General features: G+C 46.5%; 2 protein-coding genes across 2 annotated transcripts in view; one reads left to right on the forward strand and one right to left on the reverse strand.

The window, feature by feature from the left end:
• The first annotated feature begins 1,358 nt into the window (after positions 1-1,358).
• LOC128738595 (mediator of RNA polymerase II transcription subunit 1) lies at positions 1,359-7,835 on the forward strand. Its single transcript, XM_053833848.1, has 6 exons — positions 1,359-1,475; positions 1,775-2,108; positions 2,173-2,306; positions 2,367-3,213; positions 3,283-5,665; positions 5,776-7,835. The coding sequence occupies exons 2-6, from the start codon at positions 1,806-1,808 to the stop codon at positions 7,317-7,319; spliced, it is 5,211 nt and encodes a 1,736-aa protein (XP_053689823.1). The 5' UTR covers positions 1,359-1,475; positions 1,775-1,805; the 3' UTR covers positions 7,320-7,835.
• The window catches only part of LOC128738596 (uncharacterized), a 32,166-nt gene continuing 24,244 nt past the window's right edge, over positions 7,761-15,682 (reverse strand). The window contains exons 4-5 of the mRNA XM_053833849.1: positions 8,364-8,593; positions 7,761-8,298 (exon numbers count right to left, since the gene is read on the reverse strand). Of these exons, the coding sequence (XP_053689824.1) occupies positions 8,108-8,298; positions 8,364-8,593 (421 nt within the window). The 3' untranslated portion in view covers positions 7,761-8,107. The remainder of the gene's footprint in view (positions 8,299-8,363; positions 8,594-15,682) is intronic.

Below are 15,682 nucleotides of genomic sequence, written 5' to 3' on the forward strand. Positions count from 1 at the left end.
GTTTATCCCAGATTGTGAGACATTACAAACTGCTGACGCAGCGCGTGCGCCTTTTCACTTGGAGTGATCAGTAAAATTCCATCGCTTGAGCCACCTGACGCGGCTTCTTTTTGAGGACTTTAGTCAAAGACCAGAATGGTTTTGAATGAGGCGGAATTCGTGGCAGCTTCTGTTGGAATTCCTTATTTCTTAACTCTCGAATTCGCTCTTGGATAACCCTGGCAAGACTGTTTGCCATCGATTTTTTCTGCCGGTCGCCAGTGCGCTGGTATTGGTGCCAGTATACATTAAGCAGCCTCATCAGATGTTTGATTGCGGAATCTATTTGAAGAGAGGTGTTCACTTGCAGTTGTTGTTCAGGGACCGCACTTGCCCGGGCAACGGCAATCGCTCGCTTAATCGCTTAATCGATCAGTTCCGGAGTTCGGGATCAGAGGCAGAGGCTGTTCGGGATCGATGTGGTCGTCGACGATACGTTGAAACTCGATCCAGTTGGTACGATGGTAGTTTCGTTGGGGCCGACTGTCCACCATATCGGTAGAGGCTATCAGCTTCAGCATCACTGGGTAGTGGTCGGAGGACAGCTCTTCGAAGACTTTCGGTACTGCGGAGATGGTCACGTTTGTCATAAAGATGTCCAAAACGAAGTGGACCCCGGATCTAGAAATTCTAGTCGTACTGTCCGGCGCCAGGATGTTGTAATGAACTGCCTCGAAGTCTTCCGCCAATATGATCCCATTCTGATTTCTTCTTCGGTTGTTCCCCATTTCATGGCGAGCATTGAGGTCACCGGCAGTGATGTATTTCTCCCGCCGCCGCCGCCGCCATCTAGTGTCATACCGCCACTCAACCACTTTGAAACGCGTCCGGCAGACTTTTTTAATTGTTGTTATCATTGTTGTTGATAATGTCGATGTCAGTATCCGAGCCTATTGCTCCGTTTGCAGCAAGGTGCTGGTACAGTTGTGTGGACAGTGTGAACAGTTACCTTCCCAATTTCTTCTTCATTCAGACCCCAAAAATCTTCCTGTAAAGTAGAACCACAAACATAATTGATAAATTATTTTAATTTACTAAGAGTGGTTTATTACTTACCGTTAGCAAACATGATTGAGGCTTGATTGAGGCACTTCTTCAAGAATATATTCTAAAAACTTCTGAAAAATATTGACGAATCTTGTTTAGATCCCCAAAAAAAATTCTCAGAGAAAACTTGTCTTGCCCCTCGGTTGTTAACAAACCATCAAGTTTAATCAATTTTTGGAAAAAAACTGGCAGCTCTGTCCACCATGTATCATGTCGCGAGAAAGTGTGAGGCCTAAGTGCTATCACGTCAAGTTGGTGCTCTGGATCTAAAAGTGAAATAATCCCGTTTTAAACCGTGAAAATGTGTTCGGAAATATCGTAAATCTCAACCCGAGCGTTTTTAGTTTGTGATTCACATGTAGGAACGGCCCGTGCTGCCGTGTAGATTGGTAAGTAAATCGATCGAATTGGTCTCGGGGAAAAAGTGAACCCTGCAGTGATGGAAATTTTTCCCATGCTCAGCTCGGACTGTACAGTGTGAGTGCATTAGCTTCGGTTGAAGTGAGACAGCAATGAAACGACGGTTTCACTTTTTTCTGATGTTCGGCCTTCTCACTTGCGGAACGTTTTTCCACCCCCTTCTCAACCTTCTCAGCGATCTAGTACATGGAATTCGCTGTCAGTTTTAGAAATTACTCACTTAAAAGAAAATGACGACGGGATTGGTTTTTTTTCTCTTTGGCAATAGGTAAGAAGGAGTTATAGAAGCTGTGGGTAGAATGTCCTCGACGACAGCTGGCAGCCTAGGCTCGATGCTTCCGGCAATGATTTTGTCCAACGGGGGCAAACAACCGAAGCTCGAACCGGGTAAATCGGGTGGCATGGCTGGTAAAGCTACGGGTCCCACCAGCTCCGCTGGATCGGCTGCAGCTGGACAGGCGAAACTGATGCCGCCCGGTTCCGGCGACAAGCATGAATCGTGGCAGATGGAGCTGCTCATGGAGCGATTGCGGAGCAAAGCAAAGTCGTCACAGTACAAATCGTTCCAGGAGATGTCCAAATCCGTTCGGATGTCTCTGCTGGTAAGTGGTTTAAAAGGATTGAAAAGTTAGGAGACCACTGATCATACGGTTATTTTTTTCCTAGGAAAAACGTTATGCCTTAGATGCTGTGGAAAAATCAAACTTGCAGAAGACGTTAGATAGTATGCAGTACTGTATTAAAGTGACATCTCGGCAGGGATTGGTAGAACGTTTGGATTGTCTGACCAGGCAACTCGGGTGAGTGCAAGCTTTTCCCGAAAGAAATACATATTTAGTGACCTTCAAATTGTTTTTCAGCCTAAAACTAAGCGAAGACACATCAGGTCTTTTCATATCTTCAGATATGTTTTATCTAGAAATAATACTTGACTGTAATGGAATGGTTCAGGATGTGAAGGTACACCACGAGTGTAAGATGAGGCAGCAAAGCTGCAGTGAGCTTGTGTCCTGTCTGCAACGAGGCGATTTTGCCGATTTCACAACGCAGCTTGAGGGTCTTGCTTCTATATATCAGTTGAATGCGGAGAAAAAGATTAAGGTGAACGCCTTTGTTGCGCTGCAAGCGCTGGAAACCGACCTGTTCTGTCTGTACTCTCTGTCGATGCCACATTTTCCCGACATTCATACGTTATTGTTGAAATCACCGCTGGGAATAGTGCAGAAACGACGCGGCGGACATCCGATGAAGCTGACCTATTTTGTTGCGCCATATGATTTGCTTGATTTAGAGGGACGGACAATGAAACCGCTGAACGTGGAGACGATTTCCGCGGAGAAGGTCGGCCACAGCGTGGCGGTTAATTTGGAAGCTTCGACTGCGAATAAGCTGCAGATTCAGCCGTTGCTCGTTCAGCAGGGTAACTCGCCCGTGTACAGCCCAATCGAGAAGCACAATTCCACCTCGCTGCCGGCTACGTTCGTACTGAGGCTAAACAAACCGATGGCACTGAACGCGGCGGTGTTGAAGCAGATTCGGTTGATTACCGGGGACAGTGTGACGGCGATTCCCAGCTTGACTTGCCTGATCAGCTTGATTATCCAGCATGCTTCGAATGGGGTGGTGAACGATGTTGCGAAAGGGTTGTTGGTGACACTGCCCGATCAGTATCATTGCTATTACATGACGGTCAATCGGAATCTTCAGGTTTGTGTGTAGTTTTGACGGTTTCTAAAGGATTAGTTGAAAAATAATCGTTTTATTTTTTCTCATTAGGGTTCGATTGTAAGCAGTATTCCGTTTACTGAACCGCAGCACGTGTCTAAGATTCTGGTTTTGCTGCGCCAGCAAGCGCTCTTCAATCAGCTGCTGACCAGTTGCATTAGAAATAATGGAGCCAACAGTGCACGCATCACCAGCGATTACGAGAATTTGCTGGTATTTGAGGTGTCTGCGTTGTCGTGCCAATACATAACCGTTTCGCTGCAGCATCCGTACGAGGAATCCTTGGCCATGGTCGAGTTTGATTTGCGAGACATGCTGGCGATTCAAGTGCGCGTCTTCTGCAATGGATACGAAAGCGACGAGCGCATTGCGGCACGGGTGGCGTTGATTGTGCAGCGTACTATGTCGATTCCGGTGACACTGCGAGCACTGATACGTATTTGGGGAGACGAATACGAGACGAAGTTTAAGGGAAAGCTGGGATTGGCGGCTGCTATTGGTGGTGTTGGTGGCGCAGGTGGTGGTAGTGGCGGTACTGGTGGTTCTGGAAGTGCCAACGGAAATGGTAGCGCTAGTATGGATGAAGGAAATTTTAGTTTGTCCCTGGGTCCCGATGAAGGTGGTGGGAGTGGTCCCGGAGGCACCGGTGGAGGCAACAGCGGAACGGGTATGAATGGCAGTTTGAATGGGGGAGGAAGTGGAATGATGCATCAAGAGTTCTGCGATGTCGGACGAGTGAAACTGGAACCGATTGATCAGCCGAAACGACCACGTACGGAGGAGGATTTTTGTAGAAGCCCAAAGAGTAGGAAGGTAGAAGCAGTACCTGGAGAGGAAGACCTCGACGAACAGGACGATGATGATGATGAATATGACGAGTCCACGAATTTAAGCAGTGGAGACTCGAACAACTCTTTGGGTGGAAATCAAACGAACGTGGCACATCATCAGAAGACATCATCATCGCCAAACGCCGACGAGACGACCGGTGAAGCACCCCCAATGCTCGGACGGCTGGATTTTTCCCATCTAGATCCGGATTTGATGCGATCATCGAACAGTTCCGATTTGGACGATAATGAAGAGGTAGGTGACAGTAAAATGAGACTAATGGGTCCGTCCGTTGCGGAGGACAAGCACTCGTTCTCATCGACAACGGTTAGCATTACTCCGATTGCTATTGGCAAGCAGCAACCAAACAGCGCCGTAAATTCCGTCCTAAACAACATCGGTCTAGACAAACGACCGGGCATCGAAATCATTCCGTTAGCAAATACGGCCGCTGGCATGTCCTCATCGGTTACCATTACTCCACTACCAGTCAAAAGCAGTACCAGTGAAAGGAAATTCAACGAAAGTAGTCTACTTCGAAAGAGTAGCAGCAGCAGCAGCGAATCAGATCGCCTCAAGCTGGAAAAGAAAAAGAAACGCAAACACGAAGAGCAGCACCTGGTTCCGCTGCAGATGGGACCGCCTCATAAAATACCTTCCAAGGGTACCGCCGACGGACCAGCGTCACCCTCCGGTGCAAGCAGTCGGAAATTTTCCGTTTCACCAATCCCTTCCAAGAGCATCGGGGGCTCGGCATCGCTGCTTCTTGCCAGTGGCAGTCCTAGCCAAACGGCCAAGTCCAGCCCGAAGCATTCGCCCGGACACCACAGCAGTCCGAAGCACCAGGGCAGCTACGGGACGGCCTCACCTAAACATATCTCCGGTGGAGGATCGGGTGGAGGCAAACCAAGCATGTCTGCACTGAAATCCGCTGCCAGTGGCGGGTCGCCCAGTTCCAAAACGTCTTCCGGAGAGGCTTCTCTGGGTGCCTCATTATCATCCGGCTCGAGTGGAGTTAAGCTTAGCGGAAGTGCTGGAGGATCTTCAAGTCATCGTGAGCGAGACCGTGATCGAGATCGGGTCGATAAAAAAGGTGCACCCCATTCGATGGCTGGATCAAGCCCCAAGTTGAAAACACCGGCAATCAAACTGAAGCAGCTAGATTTATCGAACTGCAACGCTCCGCTGAGCGCCGGTGTTCAGCTGGAACTTATGAACAGCAACAGCAGCGGTGGAAGCAGCGCCGGCAGTGGAAGCATAGATTTTACCGACAGCGGAATGTATGCTGCCGGTGGTGCAACGGATCTTTCGAAAAACGCTTCGTCGGCCGTTAGCTCCTCGGCTGCCGGGATGTTTCTGCTACAACAGGCGATGAAGAATCGCAATCTCATTGCTGTGATCGACAAACTTAAATCGGCCCAAGGTGGCGACGAAAGCTCTCTGCTGCTGCTTCCGGAGCTGGTTCAGGCGGCAAATTTTTCCTTGAAAGAAACATCCGGTAAATCCTCCTCCCCATCATCGTCATCATCATCATCATCATCGTCGTCGTCATCAGCAGCAGCAGCGGCAAAAACAAACGCTGGCGGCGGTACTTCGGTTTCAAGTGAGTTTTAAACCCAAAATCAAAACATAATTTTCTCAATTCATTAGCACACACGAACTCATCTTTCAAACGAACAAAGAGTATAATATGCTTCCTTCACCCCCTCACAGGCCTCTCAAGCTCCTCTACCTCATCGGCTACACCTTCGATACGGGCAATAGCAAACGCGGCAGTGGAAGCGGCCGCCTTGGCTCATCTATCCGCGCTGCAACAAGGCAAGAGTTCCGAATATATGGTAAAGCCAAGCTCCGATGGCATGAAGCTGACCATTCAGAACAAAAAGGGCTCGAAAAGTCACAGCGGTTCGTACTCTTCCGGCAGCAGCAGCAGCAGCAGCAAAAGCAGCTCGAAATCGGGCCTCAAACCGGGCGTTTCCAGTGGTCCCGTGTCGAAAAAGATGCACAGCTCGCAGTCGTTTAGTGGAAACTTTCCTTCCGCGTCCTCGTCGTCGTCATCGAGCGGGGTTGGCGGATTTAGCAGCAGCAGCACTGGAAAATCGTCCAAAGTGCAATTTCAAAAATCCAGCTCGTCCGGTTCGTTGTCGCTTTCCGGAAGTGGAAGTGCAATGAAGTCATCGTACGTCAAATCAGGTTCTGGCAGTGGTAAGGACAAAGCTCGAAGCAGTTCGAAATCGTCTTCATCGCCATTCATGGCTGCAAATGACGCAATGGCTGCCCATGCTGCCGTCAATGCCACCGCGTTCAACATGATGAAAATGTTCGGTATGACTTCCTCCATTCAAAATATGGAAGGATTCGTCAAAACGCTAGACAAAAAGTTTCAGATACCGAAACTATCCGCCCGCTCTGCCGGTAGTAGTGGCAGCGATATGGACAAACTGAAAGATTCCCGTCCAGCATCGTCGTCAGCTCCGAACACACCACTGCCAAGCGTGTCCCAATCGCCAACGGGCAGTCAGGATTTTTCACTTCCCTTCAACAAACTGCCCGGCGATGTCTCGCCGCTTCACTCGTCGATGCTGCCAAACGTTATGCAGAAAATGTTTTCCGCGCACGATATGCTGCGACGATCGCCAATTCTCGATCACCAAACGTCGAACAGCCGCGATGGATTCCCATCGTACGGTCCGAAGGGATCTTCCGGAGGTGGACGAACCACACCAACCACCACAATCCCGCCACCGTTTCCCTCACCGGTCGGTATCCAAAATCACGCCATGGATTTCTCCAGCAGCAACGATTCCGTAGATGCCGGAATGGGCAGCACCCTGATGCGACCACCGTCTCGGCCTAGCAGTACCATGTCGAACCACAGCTCGTCGCAGGATAAGCTGATCGATGCCACCGTCAACAGTAATTCCATGGATGGGCTGCCGGCGCCGGCAGCAGGATCGTCCTCACATGCACAAGCCTACGCCGCGGCAGCCGTCGCCGCCCAGCTAATGAACAAATTCGACAATACTCAGCAGTTGGTGGCTGTTCTGAAAAACCACCACCTGGCAGCGGCAGCCGCGGCCGCAGCTGCTTCCGGTTCCGTCGGTCCGGGACCGGTCACCTCTCCTGCCTCGGTTTCGGTACATATTGTCAAATCTCCGGCACCGAGTCCGTTGCCACTGCATGGCGCCTCCAGCGGCGCCGGTGTCGTGGACGACGACCTGATGGACGACGCACTGGTCGGGATCGGCGGTAAATGACCGCCATTGCTGCTAGCGGGGTACTGTAAATAGTGAGATTATGAACGAATGTTATCACAGGATCAGGATTCCGAAAATGGACGCCATGGGTTGAGCTATTATTTCATTTTCATCGACAGCATACTAATCAGCAAGCTATAAGAATCGTTTTTTTTTAGTTCACGGTAAGACACATAGCAAAAACAAAGTTTTCTATTTTTAAATTGAACTAGAAATTAGAGTGTTGTTGGTTCCTGCCATTCGAACGTAAATGGTAAAAATTTTGATTGCAAACGAATAGGTACCAGAAAGAGTAACTATAAAGATTTTGATTAAGTGGGTTATTCAATACCAATAAACACAGCTATATCGTATTTCGTCGAAGGCTTATGATACTGGGCTCGACCTATTCGAAGTTGGAAGCATTTCTCTCGAAGTAATCGGTATTAACAACTTCGTCAATTCAACTTTATTATTTGCAAATGTTTAAATTTCAATTTTTATTCAACCAACCATAGCCTTGTAGAACACTTTCGACACCATCATTATGCTTTAATCGAGTACTATAGTGTACTTCATTCATTTTTTTTAAATCCTGTCCTATCCTGCTTATTAACACAATTTTCACTATCTATTACCGTTCGTATCAAATCACTGAACTAAATTCCAACTCATTCAATTATTAAACTCTTGTTTAGCTTGGCTAGTAAAAATTTGCCTTTGGTTTCAATTTTTGTTTTTTGTTTTCTTATTTTTTGCTTTGTGATTACATACATCGTAGTAGCTTGGGAGTGTGAGCTAGAGCTTTCCTATTGGGCATACTCGTTGATGACACCCATCTCGTCCGCCAGCTGGCTGGTGTCCAGGCTGAAAACGTTGCCGTCCAGGCTGTCCCCGTCCCGGAAGGGGCGCTTGTTGAACTTGCCGTACCGATCGATCTCGTCGAAGTTGCGCTTCACGTAGTTGGCCATACTGCTGCGGCCCAGGCGATTGTTGAAATCTGTGCTCAAGAAGAAAAGTTAGGAAAACAATAGTAGGCTTTGCGTAGGTGAATCTATCACTTACTGGCATATCGGTCAATCTCGTCGAATTGGCGTTTGTTCGGAGTGTGCATTCGTTCGCCCAGATCCGCGAGTTCAAAGCTGCGTTTGGCGTTGAACTTGGAGTACCGGTCGATTTCGTCGAAGTTTCGCTTATCGTACATCGGAGCCAACCCGCGAGCGTAGTATTGGTACAGCAGGGTGCGCCGGTCGGAGTTGTTGAGCGATCGTTTTGTTTTTATTGCTGCCAGATGGCTGTGAGAAAAAAGGGGATAGCTTTCAATTAGGTTTTTTTTATCCTGATAAGACTTGGTAAGCGTTCTTTTGAATGGAAAAATCAAACAAAGTCAATGGAGTTTTGTTCAAGATACGACCGGGACACCTCATGGCTGAATTAAATTGAATTGATTGAACATCATATTAATTCTTTTAAGGTAATGGGGCTTTTTTGGAAGGTGAGTTAACATAAAGGTGCGTTTAGACTGGGCAATTTTATGGCAATATGTAGAAGGCAACATGTTGCTAGTCGTTGCTCAATGTTGCTACTGTCGCCGCCTGAACATTTGTGATACGTTGCTATAGTTGCTTGGAAACATCGGGCAACATTTTGGAAAAAGTTGCATATCACATGTAGCCAATTTAAAAGCACATTAACAAAACTGTTGCCACGGTGATTTCATCCATCCTAGTAGTCGCACATGCGGTGACCCGGTGACAAGTGAGGAGGTGTGAAAATTCTTTTTATTCTTGTTTCATCCTGTAAGCAATAAAGATCCTAGTCCTAGTCCGTCTAGTAATTTTCATTTATCCGGAAGCGTTCCGGATGTAACAAAAACAAATTTCGTTGCACTGCACAGTGGGGATTTGTACGAAAAAAGTCTCTTATCTCTATTTCACGACATGCCGCTAAGCTAGGTTTTAACTTTTATTGCCGGAGGGAGTGACTTTCGGATGAAACTTGAAGGAAAATTGACTGGAATTGAACGAGCGCGAACCAGATCGGCTAAGACAGCTGCCCGTCAACGATACGCCGAACTGGAGAGGGCTGTTAAACGTGCTTGTAGGCGGGACAAGAGAGCCTGGACTAACTCCCTAGCCGAACAAGGAGAAACCGCCGCCGCCAATGGTGATATCCGTTGTACGATATTTCTCGCCGCTTTAGTGGTGCCAGGATGAATACAAAGATGCCGCTAAAGGACAGAGCTGGTCGGCTACTGACTGACCGTACAGTATAGCTTAAGCGATGGACTGAACATTTTGAACAACTCTTCCGAGTTTCAAATGTCAGAGACCAACAAAACCAGCAGCGTATGACGCCTACAGTTCGTCGAATTAATCGCGTCAACTCGGAGGCGCCATCGCTGGAAGAAATTGTAGCAGCCATCAAAAGTATGAAACCCAATAGAGCGCCAGGGATAGCCGAAATGCTCAAAGCTGACCCATCTTTGTCAGCCCAGATGATGCATCAGCTTTTCAGCAATATATGGGAAGCCGCAACTTTTTCGGTGGACTGGATGCAGGGCATATTGGTCAAAGTTCCTAAGAAAGGAGACCTAACTGAATGCGGTAACTGGCGTGGCGTACTCTGTAAGGTGATCCTTAACCGGATCCAGGAGAAGATCGACGCTACTCTCTGGCGGCAGTAAGCTGGATTGCTGGCCGATCATGTGTAGACTAGCGAACTCCAGGACTCTCTTCAGCTGGTGTTTGTTGACTTAGAAAAGGCGTTCGACCGACTTAACCACGAAAACATCTGGGGTGCATTTTGGCGTAGAGAAGTTCCAGATAAGCTAGTGTTTGAGAGAAATATTTGAACTGGAGCTACAGAGTCAAACTATATCTCGAAGCAGCAGGAGTTTCAGACGTTCTTACTGGAGTCGTTCCGGAAGCACCGCCGAAAAGGCTAAATTCGAAGAGAAAGATCAGAAGGCAAAATCTCTACTGGTGAGTTGTCTTGCCGATGATTGCTTGGAAATCGTGCGTGAGAAAGGAACCACCTGTGAAATGTGGCAAAGTCTTGAAACTCAATTTGCAAAGAAGTCTGTCGCAAGTGAAACATTAATCAGAAAACAGCTGGCACGTTTGCGATTGAAGGACGGCTCTGGGATGAGGAATCACCTTCTGGAAATTGACGGACTAATTCGGAAACTAAAAACAGCTGGGGCTACACTAACCGAAGGAGATCTGGTGGCTCAACTTTTTTTAACCTTACCGGATTCCCTCGATCCACTAGTAACGGCACTGGAAAACGTGAAAGGAACCAGGATTTAACACTTGAATATGTCAAAGAGCGATTGCTGGCTCATGACATGAAAAATTCAGACCGACAAGAAAAAGCTGTAGAAGACAAATCAGCGGTGTTCTCTAGCAACATGCAGAAGAAAAAGCAGAAATTTGCGGGAAAATGTCACAAATGCGTAAAACGTGGACACATGAAAAAGGACTGCCGTAGTGGTGAGGCCAACTGCGTTATGAAAAATTCGGTGAGCTTTATGGCTGACGTTGAAAAAGGTGAAAGAAAGAAAAGGAAAATTTTTCTTCAAGCTGGATTCGGGTTGCAGTGACCATTTGGTATGCGAAAAATCCATTTTTTCATCGCTCAATAGACTGAAAAATCCCATTACCATCAAAGTAGCAAAAGAGGGACAAGCAATGATAGCTGAAGAGATTGGATTGATCGATACTTTTAGTGACAAAAGAGTGCTGTTCAATATGAAGGACGTCTTGGGTGTTCCTGATCTGCGCGAGAACTTGATATCTGTGAAGAAGATGGCCAAAGGTGGTATCGACGTGCTTTTTTCTGACAATTTGGCTATACTAAAAAAGAATGCTGAAATATTAAGCCGTATGAATAAAACAGTTTACTTTGCTTTTCCCGTATAAATCGTATGGGAGCAGTTGCTCTAAATCTTTTATTCATACGGCCTATTGGCGACTGGTCAGCTCAGAGGAAGTTTATACGAACTGGAACTATCGCTGAATGGTTGCTGCGCAAACGTATGCATTTCCGAGATAGGACGGCTATGGCATCGTCGGCTAGGCCACATTGGTCAACACGGCTTGGAAATCATGGCTCGAAAAGGCATGCTAAAGGGTGCTGAAGGAAAGGCACTACAAATTGGTTTCTGTGATATGTGTCCAAGGTAAACAATGCCGCGAACCTTTTGATGGGACAAGGATAAAGGCAATTCGGCCACTTGAGCGAATTCATTCGGATATCTGTGGGCCAATAGAACTGGCAGCATGGGATGGTTCTCGTTACATTCTGTCTTTTATCGATGATTACACTCATTTTGCGATGATATATTCACTGAAAAAGAAATGTGAAGTCTTCAACAAGTTTCTGGAATATGAAGCTACCGTAACCGCAATGTTTGATAAACCAATTTCGAAGTTGACTGTGGACCAAGGACGAGAATACTGCTCAACCAATCAAATGGTGTACTACAAAAGCAAAGGTATCCAATTGGAAATGACGGTGGTATATACCCCTCAGTAAAATGGTGTAGCGGAAAGGTTCAACAGGACACTGATTAAAAAAGTTCGCTCCATTCTCATTGAATCCAGGGTGCCAAAAAGCTTGTGGTCTGAAGCAGCATTAGCATCGGTTTATCTCTTGAATAGAAGTCCGACATCGGCATTACCAGTTGGCGTTACTCCGGCTGAACAATGGCTGGGCGTAAAACCCAGTTTGGATAAAGTACATGTTTTTGACTGTAAAGCATTTACCTGGATTCATGGACAGCAACGTAAGAAGTTGGACCCGAAAAGTTGTAAGATGGTCATGATTGGATATGCTCCAAATGGCTATCGACTTTGGAATCGAAACACTCGAAAGGTAGTTATTGCTCGTGACGTCAAGTTTGAAGAGTCTTCTTTTCTATATGCTGCTTCGGTGGAAGATGAAGCAGATGTTTCGTTTTTGGTTCATTTCTCGTTCGAGCAAGAGGGTGAAGATACACAGCCCTGTGATGAAATTGTTGCCGAAGAGATGAACCAGAGATGAATCGCAAGCAGTGAATCAGAATTTGATAGCACACCATCAGACACAGAAGAAGACGACGCGCTCCCTTCGTAATCAGGAAGACACGTTCAAGGAGAAACGTCATCAAGGCACAGCGAACGGGAGCGCAGGATTCCCGGTAAGTTGTTCGACTATTTTACCTGATTTAGAGCAACTGCTGGTGATTCACTTTTCTCAGATGTACCGGAAGCATATCATGAGGTTCAACATCGTCTAGATCGGGACAAGTGGGTAGAAGCTATCAACGACGAATTGCAATCCATGAAAGAGAATAAGGTTTAGTGCTTCACGAACTGTCCAGAAGGAGTCAGATTGCTGAAGACAAGGTGGGTGTTCCGACTAAAGGACAACGCAGATGGCAATCTGAGGTATAAGGCTAGGCTGGTAGGGAAAGGATTCCAACAAAAGCTTGGCTTAGACTACGAGGAAACTTTTGCTCCAGTTGCTAAGCTTGCGACTATCCGAACCGTTTTAGCGGCAGGTGTGCACCTGCAGTTCTTTTTCCACCACATGGATGTCAAGACGGCATTTTTGCATGGCGATCTCAAGGAAATGATATATATTGCTGTTCCAGATGGTGTAGATGCTCCACCAAATACAGTATGTCGACTGGTCAAGTCGTTATTTGGTATAGATGGAAGCAGTCTCCAAGGTGCTGGAATGAGAAGTTCAATCAGAAGCTTATGGATTTGGATTTCCATTATTTTGTATGTGGATGATCTGTTATTTTCCTGACGAAAACTCGAATCGACCTCAAAATTGAAAAGACAGTTGAAGTTAATTTTTACCATGAAGGATTGTGAAACGACGAGCTACTTCTTGGGCATGAAGCTAGATTACAACCGAGTGGAGGGCTCTTTGCATTTGTCCCAAGTAAGCTGCATTGAAAAACTACTGGCGCGTTTCAACACAACAACCTGCAACCCGGTAAAGGCCCCAATGGAAAAGAGTTTACAACTTTATCGTGACGGTGATCCAACAAATGAACCATATCGTGAATTGTTGGGATCACTGATGTATGTAATGCTTTGTACAAGGCCAGATTTGTGCTACCCGATTGGATTTCTTGGCCGTTTCCAGCAATCCCCTACTACATCTCATTGGCAGTCTCTAAAACGTGTAGTACGTTTGTTGTTTAAACGAAATACAACCGCAAAAGCATTGGTAGGATATGCGGACGCGGATTGGGCATCAAATACAGAAGATCGAAAATCAATAAGTGGTTACATCTTTACGGTATTCGGTAACGCAGTATCGTGGTCTAGCAAGAAGCAAACCACCTTTGCAACATCGTCAAGCGAAGCTGAGTATGTGGCACTTAGTTCGGCTGCTTCTGAGGCAATTTGGTTATCTGGCATACTCGAAGAATGCAAAAGATCCAGCGACAATTTTTAAAGACAATCAGGGGAGCATCCATATGGCTAAAAACTGCGAGTTAAAACGATTTAAGCATATCGACATCAAGCACCATTTTATTCGGGACCACATAGCTAACAAACGAGTGAAACTGAAACATATTAGTACAACAGATCAACCAGCAGATTTGTTTACCAAAGCAGTAGATGCTGGGCGTCTCAATGAACTTTCTAAGATGATTGGATTATCAGATTGAGAGGGGGTGTTAAACATAGCAACAATCGGCTAATAGGTTGCGATGAAACAGTAACAACTCTGCTAGGTTACGTGTTTGTTATAGAAATCACAATTTAGATTTTTTCATTCCAATTCAACCTTTCATCCTGTTCGGTAGCTTTAATAAACGTTCAATATTCAATGCCAGAGTTTCAATTCCGGTACCTAGTTCCAATAGCTAGTCTATCTCATCGAGGCTCAGTACGAGGCGTTCTCTTGCAAGATGTTGCACGACGAGGTCTTGTCCGACCTTGTGAATAAAAGAGTTAGAGTAAATGCTCCCATACGATTTAAACGGGAAAAGCAAAGTAAACTGTTTTATTCATACGGCCTAATGTAGCGAAAACTAAGTCTAATGGTAGTGAAAACTGACAATTTCACCATCTTTACAGTAGCGGGACAACAAGTTGAGCAGGTAGACGCCTTTCAATATCTTGGTAGCCCGACAACGCCCGATGGTGATGCCAAGACTGATCAGGAAGGATCAGTCCCACACGGATCAGGAAGGCCAGGGGTGCCTTTGCAGGTCTGCGAAACATTTGGCGCTCAAACCAGATCACTCTACGTACGAAAGCCCGAATCTTTTATTCAAACGTTAAATCCGTACTGTTGGATGCCTGCAAAATGTGGTGCGTCTCAGCAGAGCCTGCGATATATCATTCGTGCCTGGTGGCCTGACAACTGGATATCCAACGAGGAGCTCTATGGTCGATGTCATCAACCGCCGATAGCAACAGAAATTCGTGAACGTAGGTGGAAGTGGACCGGGCACACCTTGAGGAAAGGGGCGAACGAGATTTGCAGAGAAGCATTCGACTGGAATCCACAAGGACAGCGTAGAAGAGGCACACCCAGAGGCTCATGGCGACGGAGCTTAGCCAACAACATCCGGGCTGTAGACGAGAACCTGTCCTGGCGAAGGGGTAAAAGCCATGGCGGGTAACCGTCAGCAGTGGAGATCTCTGATTTCATCCCTTTGCTCTGCCGGGCCGGCGGACATGGACACATAAGTGAGTAAGTAAGATGATGCACAAGCTGTGGATCCACCAAATTTGGACGAGGTTTAAAAAGCAGCGAGAGCTGAAAAACGGCAAGGCAGGAAAGGACGGCATCTCCGCCGAACTTTTGCAAGTAGGGAGCGAACGGCTGTATTGTGCAATCCACCAGGTTAAACTAAAGGTATGGACTGAGGAGGAACTACCTATACAAACTGGTTGGAACTGGCTATTTACAAAAAAGACCATCGACTCGAATGCAGCAATTAATTATCGAGGCATTACTCTCCTCAATGCTGCGTACAAAACTCTCTCTCGCATCATGTTTCTGAGACTGAGGCCGTTGCAGGAAACTTTTGTTGGTGACAAATGCGACAAATCCAAATTCTGAGAATACAATTTGCACACTCTCCATTTGTTTATAGATTTCAAAGCGGTGTAAAATTCAGTTAAACGAAATGAGCTGTAGTAACAAAACTTATTAGATTAGGCTGATAGCTGCTACAGAGAAATCAGATTCGTTTGTGACGTTAGAGGGTTTGAAGCTAGGTTACGGGCTATTGAGTTTCCTGTTCAATATTGCATTGGAAGATGCTATTCGAAGTACAGGAGTGCAGAGAGGCGGTACCGTCATAACGAAATCTCACATGCAGGTTTGGCACGCTCTTTTCGCTTCGATTTTGCTTTTTTGAT

Source organism: Sabethes cyaneus, chromosome 2 (genome assembly GCF_943734655.1).
Source record: "Sabethes cyaneus chromosome 2, idSabCyanKW18_F2, whole genome shotgun sequence".
Lineage (NCBI taxonomy): Eukaryota > Metazoa > Arthropoda > Insecta > Diptera > Culicidae > Sabethes > Sabethes cyaneus.

What these genes read in the sequence shown, in the direction of transcription:
- LOC128738595 (XM_053833848.1), top strand. Translation starts at nt 1,806, where the DNA reads ATGTCCTCGACGACAGCTGGCAGCCTAGGCTCGATGCTTCCGGCAATG. An exon ending in CCGTTCGGATGTCTCTGCTG is followed by an intron (nt 2,109 to 2,172) that starts GTAAGTGGTTTA and finishes TTTTTTTCCTAG; the next exon opens with GAAAAACGTTATGCCTTAGA. An exon ending in CGGTCAATCGGAATCTTCAG is followed by an intron (nt 3,214 to 3,282) that starts GTTTGTGTGTAG and finishes TTTTCTCATTAG; the next exon opens with GGTTCGATTGTAAGCAGTAT.